At 36.2% G+C, this 14433-nt stretch overlaps 1 protein-coding gene across 3 annotated transcripts in view; it reads right to left on the reverse strand.

Annotated features, from left to right (window-relative positions):
* Positions 1 to 3881: 3881 nt before the first annotated feature.
* Positions 3882 to 14433, reverse strand: part of LOC149531994 (E3 ubiquitin-protein ligase At1g63170-like) — a 75438-nt gene continuing 64886 nt past the window's right edge. For 2 of the 3 annotated variants that reach the window (XM_089809429.1, XM_089809428.1), the window contains one exon: positions 3882 to 4492. In XM_089809429.1, coding sequence (XP_089665555.1) covers positions 4319 to 4492 — 174 coding nt within the window. In that variant the 3' untranslated portion in view covers positions 3882 to 4318. Of the gene's footprint in view, positions 4493 to 4595; positions 4740 to 14433 lie in introns of those variants that run through there. The other variant, XM_089809430.1, reaches the window with a different exon arrangement.

A 14433-nucleotide genomic window follows, 5' to 3' on the forward strand; every position in this document is an offset into this window, starting at 1 on the left:
GCTTGAGCATTCATTACTAAACTTCCTAAAGTAAATGGGAAGGATTGTATCTTTGTGGTGGTGGACAGGCTAGCGAAGTATGCACACTTCCTCACGATCCCCTCAGACTTTCAAGTTGCGCAGGTGGTAGACTTATTTTTTAGATAAGTTTTTCATCTACACGAGTTACCCCGAAACATTGTTAGTGACACAGATAGTGAGTTTATCAATATTTTCAAGACAATTGTTTCGGTTGGTAGGAACAAACTTGTCAAGTACTAGTTACCACCCTCATACAGACGGACAAACAAAGATTATGAACAAATGGCTAAAAGACTACCTCCGAAACTACGTTTTAGCACAAGAAGCATGGTCAAATGGATGCATATGGGAGAATATTGTTACAATACCACTTAGCACATGTCCATTGGGATGGCACCTTTCCACTATACAAGTATGAACCCCTTTCATTTATCGACATGGTGTTGGGTGACAATCGCGCACCAAGGGCGAGGGACTGACTTCAAGATGGACAAGACATCCTTTCATTTATTGACATGGTGCTAGATGACAGCCACGCACCAAGGGCGAGAGACTAGCTTCAAGAAGGACAAGACATCATGAGAATCTTGAAAAACTTACAAAGGGCACAAAATCAACAAAAAATGTACGTTGATAGACAACTGATAAAAAAGTTTTGAAGTGGGAGACTTGGTCTTATCTCAGACTCCAGTCATACAAGCAATCATCATTGAAGGCAAAAGGGAAAGAAAAATTGAAGCCACGTTTTCATAGCCCTTATCATGTAGCTTGTCGCATCGATGAAGTTAACTACGAACTAGAACTTCCAAAAGGGAGCCGCATGCATAACGTCTTCCATGTCTCTTGCTTGAAGAAAGTCGTGAGGCAAAACATCGCAGTAACTACAAATCTTCCATCGTTCAATGAAGAAGAGAAACTCATATTGGAACAGGCCGAGATCATCAATTTACATGAGAAAAACCTACGGAACCATACCCTGAGTGAATACTTGGTACGCTAGAAACACTTGCCATTAGACGACGCAACTTGGGAAAGTGAACACATTCTGCAACATCTGACATTGCATTTGGTTGAGAACAAGCAAATTTTGGGATGGAAGGATTGTAATGTTCCCATCATAAAATAATTAATTAATCAAACTTTTGTTCATGGGCCGATTGATTTAGTATATCTTAGACCCATTTTTATTTTATTATTTGCGTAAATTTGGTCGTTGGTTATATTTGTAAAACCTTAGGAAGCTCCTTTGAAGGGTATTTAAATACATGTAGGTAGTAGTTGGTATGCAATTTAGATTATTTTCTTTGTACTACGAATTCCTATTGGAGTTCAATATTGTTCGTCATTTCAAAAGTGAAAAATCTTCCCTACTTGGCTTTCTCCGATTTCTGTGGGATTCAACACTTGCCTTATTCCCTCTGTGTTTCTTTGCTTCGTATATGCCACATCTAGAGCACCATCTTTGTATGCAATTATATTTTGTGATTGGAACAACAACTATCTAGTATATGCAAGTATGTATTGGCAAGTACTCCCTCTTATTCACTTTCCACCTCATTCCTCCCCACCACGCTCTTTGTCAAATGCCCCTATCCCCACCATAAACTTCATCCTTGCCAATGTACGACCCCTCCAAATCGCCCTCCTTACTGTTTGAAACTCCTTGTACACCTACATCCCCCCTCCACTACCAACATACGAACACTTGACAACTCTATACGACCTTAACTCCATCGTACGACTCCTTGGAATCACCTTACGCAAGTCATATCGTACGACATTTTTTCAAGCCTCTTCACCATATGGCTCGACTCCAGTGGACACCCAACCATATCACACTCTTCATCCCCTAACCCTACCGTACGAACATCTGTTGCTACCGTACGCCAACAAAGTTTCCGATAGAAGCAAAACATTACACCACAAAACACTTATTTCATTTGTTGGCACAAAATGTCTTACACCCATCAAGCGCAAGTCTATCCACGCCATAACGTTGAAACACTTATTTTAATAAATTTTATCTATTTATGACCTTTAATAAAGGAAATAAAATATCATTTAGAATACTTGCATGTTCTTATATATATATATAAGAACTATGAAACTTATACCATCTCCAAAATTATATAAGAACGAACAAATGCGATCATGCCTTTCAATTGCCTTAAGCATGGTTTGTTTACGTACTTTAATTATGTCCATATTCATTAGTTGTTTTCTCTAATGCGTGTTCCAACATTTGACAACGATTGTGCGTTTAAAACTTACAATAATGACGAAGTCGGCCACGTAGTCATCTATTTAGTTGCTCTCTTCAATTACTTCATGATAATCGATTCTCTGCATAGTTATGCTGCCAATCCGAACTGCTTTTTCATTTTTGTTCTCTAACAATTCTTTAATTCTTTAATGCTTCAACCTTACAACGCTTGTTTCATTCGTTGGCACAAAATGTCTTTCACCCATTCAATGTAAGTCTTCATCCACATCATCACTGTACATGCCTAGAAAAGGGTCTGATATACGTGGGCAATGATTTGCATTTAGTCCCTTCTTATGGTCATTGATATGCCTTTACACATGGTGGTCCATCGTGGAATGCTTTTTACCCAACTCACGTCCGCTCTGGAGTCCCCACTTGTATGCAACTGGGTATTTGTGTTCTCTATTATGTTGAAAAACTATTTGATTGTGTATCCATGGCGGTACCCTTTGCAAGGTGGATACAACACATCTGCCAACTTGGAAATGTGTGATTCTATCACTTCTACATAGTATGTTCAAACATCATTCCAATTTATGTATTACTCTGCTTTTTTTTTATTCGCTGAAACTCGGCTCTGATACCATGTTGATTTTAGGATCGATGCAAATGTATTAAGCACTATTTGTTAAATATATTCATTATTATGTAATTAATATAATGACAATTATAATTACAATTATATATATCTTCACTAGTTTTGAGTATTAATTCGACTAAAGCTACTTAACATCAAACACTATTCACTGTTAATTTCTATTAAAATTTGTTGTCATTTATATTAATGTTTTATGTGCCCATTGATTATGAAGCTTGGTTCAGTCATTTGCTCCTGCATTTGATATCTCATTTTAAGTACTGAAGGCTCGACAATCCTTTAATTGTTATGATAACTACGAAAACTACAAGAAGTTGAACTAGACACCCAAAACTTAGAATTAACAGAAATATAAAATTTCAACAGTTCGCTGAAAGTCAACTTTTTAAGTTTCTTCAAGCAATTTTTGATGATTACATGGTACGTAATCGTAATGAGTACCTTTTACACCCATATGCAGTTGTCTGTTCCCAGACTAATTCGTTTTATATGAGAGATATATAACCTCTGCCAAAATTCTTACTAAATAATAGTGTAAAGAATACCCAGCAAGAAAACTTTGGTAAACCTTATCCTTGCAACTCAAACCAATTTGGCCATTGAATATAAGCCTGCTCCGTTCAAGACAATGGTTCAGCTTGAGGATATGTATGTATGAGCAGAACAAACACAGAGGTAATGAAAACAAAGATAAACACACCTTCAGAGGTGTGATCGGAACAAAGATACAGAAACATTTCATTCAGCAAATGGTGATCAGAACACCGGTAAGACATCCTTCCTAAATTATTTGATGGAATGTTAAATAAGATTCATTTGTCCTAGATATACATTTTGTTTTGGAAAACTCTTTAATCAAGTTCTTCAATATACGGATCAGAGATTAGTAAGACAGGATGAATCAGAGCATACACAAATTTGACCAAGGCCAGGAAAGCATTTATATATCATGTAAACTGAAATTTTGGTACCATATGAGGGGATTCCCAAACCGAATAACCAAACCTATTTTTGAATCATTTCTTATACACAAATATATATCTGAATACATTGTAATTAACTCCTGTCTCTTGATCCAGCAAATATTGCCCCTATCCTATGTAACTCTACCTCTTAAAATGTGCCTGAATTGGTAATCAGAAAAGACATCAATTTTTCATGGGTACAGCATATCTTCCGGCAACAACCTCAAAGCTCTACTCTACACATTCTAGAATTTAATCTTTTTTTTTCAAAATTCAATCTAGAGAGATTCCAAAAACAGACTGCTACTTTGCAAACATCCAAAAGGAATACACAAGATACACCTATCTTTAAGCCCAAGTGCTCACAAATCATAGTTATGGTTAAAGTAGCCTTTACGAAACAATATGAAACAGACAAGCTTCATAATTCAGTTACAAACAAATAAATTTCATAGAGAAAAGGCAATATTAAACATCCTCCCTGTTATTGCTGCTACTCTTTATTATGTTGTATTTGCAAAGAGGGCATGTAGCATTGATTCGTAGCCACTTGTCAATGCATGTGCAATGAAAATGATGGCTACAAGGAAGTTCACGTAATTCAACGTCATTTTCATAAGCAGAGAGACAGATGCAGCACTCCTGCCACAAGTGACATGGAAAAGAGTCAACATAATCTAACAAGCATCAATTTCAAAAAGTTATATTCCAGACCACTGTTGTGCAGGATGAGAACAGCTGTAAAGCTCATAAGAACATTCTACCATCCATATATAGCATAAAATGAAATCTTAAAGAAAACGAATATGCAGCAATGAAAATGATGACTACAAGGAAGTTCACGTAATTCAACATCATTTTCATAAGCAGAGAGACAGATGCAGCACTCCTGCCACAAGTGACATGGAAAAGAGTCAACATAATCTAACAAGCATCAATTTCAAAAAGTTATATTCCAGACCACTGTTGTACAGGATGAGAACAGCTGTAAAGCTCATAAGAACATTCTACCATCCATATATAGCATAAAATGAAATCTTAAAGAAAACGAATATGCTATATTTCTCCTAAGAATGTTAGGCTAAGTTCTGCACATTAATCTACTCTAAAGTTTATGATTATTCTTGGTCAACTACGATAAGTCACTGCACAAATGCACTTCAGAAATAATCAAAATGACCTAGGATTGTTACATAAACAGCAAGCTTTTGCTCTAACTTCGTTAAACAAACTATAGTGCCTTCTTAACTCCTATTAAATCTTAAGAATAGTAGACCCTTTGATGAATGATAGATGATTGCAAATACATTATTACAATAAGCAAGACAAATCCAGTTTGATCTATTGCTGATTATGAGCAAAGCTAAAAGATTCTCGTGAATTAATTACAAGAAGAATATGAAGAATTTTAGAAAATTTCAATATGCAAATATTAAGTCCAACCAACTAAAAACCTAAGTTTCTCTCAAGATGCTAAAATTACAAAATACAAAAAATCACACAGAATTTGATCCATTTAAGGACTATAATGTACAGTAATTCTCAACAATTCAACACACACACACACACCAAGAAAGAAACCTCAAAATGCCACCTATCAAAATTCTCAGAACACACAAGCAAGAGGGAACTCTTTCAACAAAACATCAATTGATATCATCTAGTTCTTGTCTACCATAAATTTAACAATACCTTGTTAGGATATAGTCATGACAGGAACATTTCATTGTGTTCCTTCAAGAAAATATGATTGACGTAACTAGAATCACAGCCGTAAGTCAAACTGGTAACAAACATTGGCACTAAAGAAGGCCACAAATGGTATAAGAACATTTTATAAGTTCTGAAATTGCAAATAATTCAATTTTGCAGGAAAACAAAGAGAATCGCCAAGGATTAACAACATGCAGTCAAGTGTGAATCAGCATACTGTAGGGATTTTGGTATAGATTTTATCATGAGGAGGGATCATAATACGTGTTTAGGAGAAAAGAAGTTCTAGAACACATCGAGGCAATAAAAATGTTATTGGAAAACTCAAAACAGAAAGTCAAACCCTTGATCAGAGTTTGAAAATCAGGAATCAGCAAATAAAAACACTGCATAAGTACAAAACATAAACTTACATAATGCACAAGATGCAAAATTAATGAATCTAGAGAACATGTAAGTCTGCTTGTTCATACTAGCATTACTAAGAGATTTACTCAGCAAACCAAAAAGCTAAATGGAATTCAACGAATTAAGATTTAATCTGAAGACTAAAAAACTGCTGAAATGTGCACAATAAAAGGGGGGAAACTGATTTAAACTTCAAGCCAACAAAAGAGAACATTTTGCTTTCCATCTGGTGCAGCCCAAAAGAATATTTATGTTTTCGTTTTGTAAAACCAAAGTAATTGCTATTCTGCTGCATTGCGACCCTCATGCAGGCACATATAAAGCCAGCTTAGCCACATATCCACGTGGCATTCCAAGCAAGTCATTCCTCCCTACCTCTGCCTATCTACTGTAGAAAAGCCTCCTACTATCAAGGGTTGGGGGATTACCGGGAATTATGGCTATTGTTTAGCCAAACAACAGAAAGGAGCAGGGGGTAGCTGAAACCATTCCACAACTATGAAGGTGAGGACCTGAGGGGTTGTTCAAATTATAGAATGAATGATGTGGAATCAAGTTCTTAGGCCATGTTGGTGAGGCTACAGAAAATATTGATTGCTGCATCTGCAATATGGAGAAAGCACTTAATTTTCTCCTTTGTCAACGAGTATGCAGCAATCTGATTGGTCTCTTAGTCGAACAAATGGAACTCTTCAAGACTATCACTGACTGAATTCAGCAAAAGGCCTATCTTTATAGGCACCCATTTTAAGGTGTGGTGGATGGGTGCACTAATTGATTCATGACACTAAGGTGCACAGCATGCACTTATTTAATTCCATTGGAGGAATATGACAATGCCCAATTGAAGTCTAATGTTAATAGTGCTTGCCAACACCCTAGCTTGATGCTAGAATAACAACATCACCACGAAACATAACAAAGTGGGTCACTGACATAGAAAAACTTTTCATTTCTCTTCCTTATTTGGTGCAGATTTAGCTAAAATATCCAAAGGAAAACTGAAACAATGCATGATTGAAGTTTTTCTAGCTTAAAATTAGAAAGATTCGGACCAGATTTTTTAAAAATCAAATCACACAATATCTGGAACAGCCAGAAAACTAGGGATTTTTACGCACGTGTGGGAATGGTATCTGATGTGCATCCACCCCGTACATTACCAATAACTCTATTGGGTAAAAGGATATGCACGCCTGAGGGGCTGGGATGTATCTGGCTACTCTGGTAAAATAATCTACTCTATAGTGCTGAATATCATATTAAATAAATATATAGTACATTTCATTATGGACATTGGGCAGTGTAGAAAGGAAGGTAAAGAGGTTGTCAAGAGGAGATAAAGACCTGCAAACTACATTGTATACAGTCTGGTGTCCATTTGTTTCAACATACCAAAAGTGCCAGGCAATTGACTCGGCCAACAGCATGGAAAGGATAAGAAGTGACAGACAATTGACTCAAAAAAGTACTTGTCTTCTGCTCTGATTCGGACACCTAATCGCTGCTGAAATCCTTCTAATTTGGAAGCCACATGTTAAAGTTTAAAACTTGGTTGAGACTAGTGCTTGGCTAAGGGCTTCTTGCATCATGACCAGTTCATTTAATTACTTTAAGTTGCCTATGACCCGCACATTTTCTTCTAGCCATTTGAGCCATGATTCGAAATATTTGGGACTGGGATCTGAAGACACAATATTACTGCTAATGCTTCTTTCTCTTTTGGTAAGGGCGGGTAATATTCTTGAGGTAGAATTCCGGTGTCAAGTTTAGCCATAAATCTGGACTGCATATTCTTTATTTTGGTATTTGCTTCATCGGTGAATGATTCCTTGATATTAATTAATTTAGTGATTCATGAGTGCTGGGAAATTAAAAAAATCAACTGGTTAGTTTAAAACCACTAGCATGCTATTTCACCATATGACCCTCACAATGCAGGTATGAGATGAATATACAAGCTTTGCTAATTTGCCAAAAACTTTGTCTAGCAATTATAAATTGCACCCACCTCTTGTCATGGAAAATTATTACATTTTCTTAAACTGGAAAGCTTTACTCCATAGTATGAGACTGAGTTTTATGTGGAACCTGTTCACTAAGCTCAGATCAGGAAACAGGATTACAGTGTCCATTTGTTCTGAAACGTATTTACCAACATCTAGGAAAAAGGGTATGTTACTAAAACCATAATGAGGGCATGTCGTGTTGGAAGACTACATAACAAAGTGTCACTGAAACAGAAAAAAATCCATTTCTCTTCCTATCTGGTTAGCTAATATCCAAAGGAAAATTTTAGCAAATTGTGATTGATGTTTTTCTAGATGAAATTTAGAAAGATTGAAACCAGATATATATAAAATCAAATCACACAATTCCTGGCACAGCAGTAAAACTAGGGATTTTTAGGCACACGTATCCACCTCATATTATATAATTACACCTATAACTCTATTGGGTAAGTGGATATGCATGCCTGAGGAGCTGGGACGTATCTGGCTACTCTGATAATATTTATTAAGGAAAACATATCTACTCTATAGTGCTGAATATCATATTAAAGACATATACACATTTCATCATGGACATTCAGCAGCATAGAAAGTGAAAAAGAGGTTGTCAAGAGGAGATAAAAACCTGCAAACTCCTTTATATATAATCTGGTGTGCATTTGCTGCAACATACCACAAGTGTCAAGCAATTGGAGTCACCCAGCAGCATGTCAAGGATAAGAAGTGACAGACAATTGACTCAACAAAAACTTCTCTTCTGCTCTGATATCGACACCTAATCGCTCCTGAAATCCCTTTGACTTGGAAGACACATGTTAAAGTTTAAGACTTGGTTGAGATTAGTAGTGCTTGGACAAGGGCTTCTTGCATCATGACCAGTTCATTTAATTACTTTTAAAAAGTTGCCCATAACCTACACATTTTCTTCTAGCCATTTGAGCGAGGATTTCAAGTATTTGGGCCTGGTATTTTGAATACACGGTATTACTGCTAATGCTTCTGTCTTTTGCTATGGGTGAGCATGGTATCAAATATTCTTGAGGTGGAATTCAGGTGTCAGGTTCAGCCATAAAACTGGACTACATGTTCTTTCTTTCGGTATTTGCTACATGTGTGAATGCTTTCTTGATATTAATTAATTTAGTGATTCACATTGCTTGTATGAGATATGAATATACAAGCTTTGCTGATTTGCAAACCTTAGTATAGCAATTATAAATTGCACCAACCTCTTCTCATAGAAAATTATTGCATTTTTTTAAACTGGAAAGCTTTACTCCATAGCATGAGGCTCAAGAGTCAATTTTATGTAGAATCTGTTCATTAAGCTCAGATCAGGAAACAAGATTATATAAACAGTGTTACAGAGTCCATTTGTTACGACACTTATACAACATCTAGGAACAAGGGAATAATATCAAAAAATTAAAATGAAAGAAAAAAATCAGATACCTTATTACAGTTCAATACCTACCGATAACTTGAATATCAATGCATTTTTGAAATAGAAATCTGAAGAGTTATAACATAAGATGATGTTTAGTAACATACTTGGATGCAGTATGCGTGTGAGGTAGATTTCTTGATTTATTAGAGCTTCACAATAATGCTATATAGTTTAGCTGGGAGCGAAATGAATCAATGCATCTGCCATTAAAAAATATATGGGCACTGTATCCTCTTTATGGCAAAGTTAGACATTAATAACTGTCATAGGGGTGATATGTGCAACATAGGTTCCCTTGTGGAATATCAGATGTGTTAGGAATATTACATCATTGACATGGCTAAGTGTTTTTAGGTTTGTTAGAAGTTTACACATGCACTGTAGGATCCCTTACTTGTGGAATATCAGATGTGTTAGGAATATTACATCATTCATATGGCGCTGTGTGTTTAGGTTTGTTAGATTTACTTATTTTTGTGTGTGTATGTGTGTGTGACAAGTGGTTATAGAAGCCCTCCTTTAATATAGGAAATATGCATCCTATAATTGGAATGTATTATTGAACAGTAATGAACTGTAAAAAAGTATTCTAAGATCTCTGAAATAGTATTAGAGCTAACATATCCATATACTACAAATATTTGCCAGACTTAATGAGTCGTCTTCACTTTTCCTGAACCAGTGATCCATGCGTATAAATTACTGTATCATGCGAAGCATTAAAGAATTTGAGGAAGGAGTAGAAGTGAAGAATTGGACTTCGTGCAGGCTTGGAAAGGGTAGAGGTTTTAAAGTTGTATAATTGTATTTGATTTTGGCCTGAAGGTAGTATAACTCTGCTCCTCTATCTAACAATAGTCAGGAGGCTTTATAGGTTCACTCCATTGACGAGCAGCACTCGAGAGGTTTTGTATCTTTGGGCAGAATGCAATCATGTTGTCAATGCATTAATAACTAACCAGGTTCATGCAATTTTTTGTTCAATCTGTGTACTCCATTAATAAATTCTTAGATACCGATTCATCCTGGGAGGCAGAGGCTTCCGCATCGGAGGCGGACAGATGCGGGATGCATCCGGAAGCCCTGCGGATGCTGGCAGGAAGCCAGCCCCAGGCTCCTGGATGTGTCTGGAAGCCAGTCTCTAGCTTCCAGACGCATCCAGGAGCCTGCGGCTGGCTTCTTGCCAGCATCTCTGTAATGTCCCCATTTTAGCAGTTGACCAAGTGTGTGCGCGTTAGCCTTGTTCTACATGGTCCCGAGGGCTAACGAAGGGTTTAATGGGATCTTGGAGTGTTTTGGCCTAGTCATTTCCAGTTTGGGCCAAAACGAAGTTGATTTACTTAGTTTCAGGCATACTTACTATTTTTAGTAAGTCGGCAGGACACAGTGCAGGTCAATTTTGGTGATTGGACTCGATACTCCTCGGTGAGAGCTTTCCGATGAGCTATCACTCGCATTATTCGGAGTCCGATTGCTAATACATTTTAATGCCTGAAGTTTTATTAAAGTAACGTCTAATTTAATTGTAAAATATTAAAGTGTTACTTTAATATATATTTTATGGTGATGTGTACCCAAGGGAGACATAAGGGGTATTTTAATATATGTTTTCTATTACACATCTTTTATCCCACATTGCCCATATGAGTTGAGGGGACCCGTGGGAATAGAATAAAAGGAAGCATTTGTGGCTTCATTAGGAGGTTGAATATGAGAAGAAATTGATATGTGAGTTGCAGCTCAGTTCTTGGCATTTGAGGACGTCTATCCTCTCTTGTAACATTCTAGACGTCATTCCCTTGGGGTTTGGCCTTTGGAATTCTTTGTTTTTGGCTTCATTATCAGGCAGTTTAGTTGCATTTCCGGCTACAGGCAGATTTGGTATTTTGCTCATATCTTCTTCACTACTTGTCCGACGCTTATGCCGCTTTGAGGGAATGGTATTACGAAGGTAGTGGACTGATTGAAGGACAAAGTATTGTAGCAGCAAGTTCGTAAGCATGGGCTGGAGTATTATGACAATATTGCTGAAGTAATTAGTGAGTTGATAAATCTGCCATGTATTTGGTTTTATGAATTCTGAAAATAACATTGTATTAGCAGCAGTTCATTTCCACTTTGCATATTATTGTAGTTCCTTTATTGTTTATGTTGTATGATACCAATTCCATGCATGAAACACAACAAACAAATAAACGTTTGATTTTCGGAGTTATAAGGGGTTTTAAGAAATTGAATGCAAACTGTTTGACATAATTCCTTTCAGCAATTTGGTTTAGTTTTTTGGGACATCCAGGGGTGCCCATTACAATCTCTGGCTTCCAGACGCATCCAGGAGCCTGCGGCTGGCTTCCTGCCAGCATCCGCAGGGCTTCCGGATGTATCCGGGAGCATCCACGAGCCTGCCCAGGCATTAATGCAAAAAAAAGAACTATTAAAAACGTTTTCTATGACTGTCTAGCAAACAGGTCCTGATAACAGAGCAAGCATACAGGTCAATAATAAAAACAATTATTATATCCGATTTGAAATCTGTACTAGGAGACCATCGATATTGGAGAATCTGGCAGATTTGGTGCTGTTCCAGATTAGCACCTGTGTATTGAGAAGACTGTCTAGCAAACAGGTCCCGATAATAATATCATTTGTTATAATATATTTCTTTGCATATATATATATATATATATATATATATATATATATATATATATATATATATATATATATATATATATATATATATATATATATATATATATATATATATATATATATATATATATATACATGTTTCCTCCGGCATCCGCATCCAAAAATAAATAAAAATCCCTGCATCTCGTATCCACTTCCGGAATCCGCATCCGAATCGGTAACTTAGAATAAATTGAATGTTTTCCAACATCATGGTATCTTAATCGCCTCATAGCAAATCATGCTGAGCATTTCATTTGCAATGCATCAACCATCCATCTAGAGTAAAGGCTCACATCTCGTGATCAACCGCAAGGCCCAAAGCACACGCTATTTTGAAAAGGATTTGTTGGATTTGTGAGAAGTGTGTTGGTGCTACTAAAAGCATTCAAAGAAGTAAAGTGATCTATGATAATAATCTAGGGCCGGTAAGGTTATCCTCCCAACCAGTTATGGGATTATACTTTTTATACTAAAGCTCCTTTTTTCAATTGTCTTTTAAGTTTTAAAAATGAGGTCATTGAACAATGATACACTGCAATTGAAATCAGAAGCTCTACATAGCTATGGTGGTAAAATCTTGTGAAGACCTGAAGATGGACATTTCTGTTATAACAAAGGTGTAACAGTGGTGCACCTCTCAACCAAAATGTCATTTACAAAGAAATGGAGAGCAAGCTGAAGAATTCAGGCAGCTCAAGCATCATCATGAAATATCAATCACCAACAAAGGACCTTGATATTTTGATAGCTGCTATATGCATGGACATGATCACATGTGACGCATATTATGAAAGGTATACAATATTTTTGAGAGCTGCTATATGTGAGGACCTGATCAAATCATGATTGAAGATTTGGCAAAGAGAGGCATGTGCTCTGCCTAAAATTAGTTGCATTCAAGGATCACACACTCTATTCTTCTTCCATTCCTAGATATTTGGCTGCAACATGGTAGGTTGTTCTTGTAAGTTATAGTCACTTTAATATCTTAAAATGAATTCCAATATTGTTAGTTCGGAAGGAAATATTCTGTGTCATGATCTGAGTTAAGTTGTATTATTTTGTTCAGAATATGGTCCATTTTACAAGTCATATCATGTCAGAATGCAAAAGTGTAAGAACTTATAAACAATGAAAATTGTGTCAATTGCAAATGGACATGCTCTGCGACGTCCATCTTGTGAAGGGGTCAATCTAAAATTGAGCTTCAATCAAATTTGCAAAGCAGCAAATCAACTCGCGGAAAGGAGGCACGGGAAGCTGGAGGACATTGAGCAATCTCTCTAAATCACAAGTCATAAGATTGGAAAATTAATTTAGCGACAAAACTACTTCTGCAAAAATAACTAAGTGAAGGTCATATGTGAAGAGCATAGAATATACTGAAGGTGGGGGGGTGTGGGTGGTGGGGGTTAATCAGTATATTAAGAAATTCACCAATTTAAAACTTTTATCCAAGCAATAACTTCAAATGCTAAAATGAACAATTATGAACACATTAACACAATGATTTACGTGGAAACACAATGCGGGAGAAAACCATGACAATAAATGCTTTTATATAAATTTTGATCATTTACAATCATTTATAGGCTCCAACCTACTAGAGGCTACAACCTCTATGTTTATGAGCACCAACTCACTAAAAGCTCCAACTCCCACACTTTGCAGGCTCCAACCTACAAGAAGCTCCAACTCCCTCTACTTGTCTTCGTGAGCACCAACCCACTATACACACACTGTTCCACCTTGATAATGTTGCTTGCTTCAACAGATGATGGATCCTTTAATTTCACCAATTTCTCTTCTATTGTCGTTACTTCAATATTCTACTTTTTATCCTCTCATACTTGATAGTCTCAAATAATCTTATTTTATTTTTCACTCACATCAGATTTCTTATCAATACACACTTCGGAATTTTTATTTTTATTTTATTCCACTTATTCTTTTACTCTGCAATCTGGTCAATTTTCTCTTTCCTCATATGCACCTCAGCCTCGTATTACTTTTTCACATCTTACTTGATTTGAGAATAGAATAATCTTTATTTATATCTTACCATTTTAAAGTTGTGACTTTTCAAAAATGATAGGTCATATCTCTTTTTAAATAAATAGTACTCTCCTTTTAAATATAATCGCATCTCTTGATAATGAATAATTAATAGACCAAATTCTTCATAGTCTTCTAAAATCATTCTATAGTTTCGATTTAATCTAGTCCAACCTTACGCATGACTTAGTCATTGCATCCTTTAGGAACATTAATCGACGGAACAATCATATTCATCTTTCAAATATTTCATC

The sequence above is a fragment of the Cupressus sempervirens genome, chromosome 11 (genome assembly GCF_028749045.1).
Source record: "Cupressus sempervirens isolate cs-2001-9-10 chromosome 11, ASM2874904v1, whole genome shotgun sequence".
In the NCBI taxonomy this organism is placed as follows: Eukaryota; Viridiplantae; Streptophyta; class Pinopsida; order Cupressales; family Cupressaceae; genus Cupressus; species Cupressus sempervirens.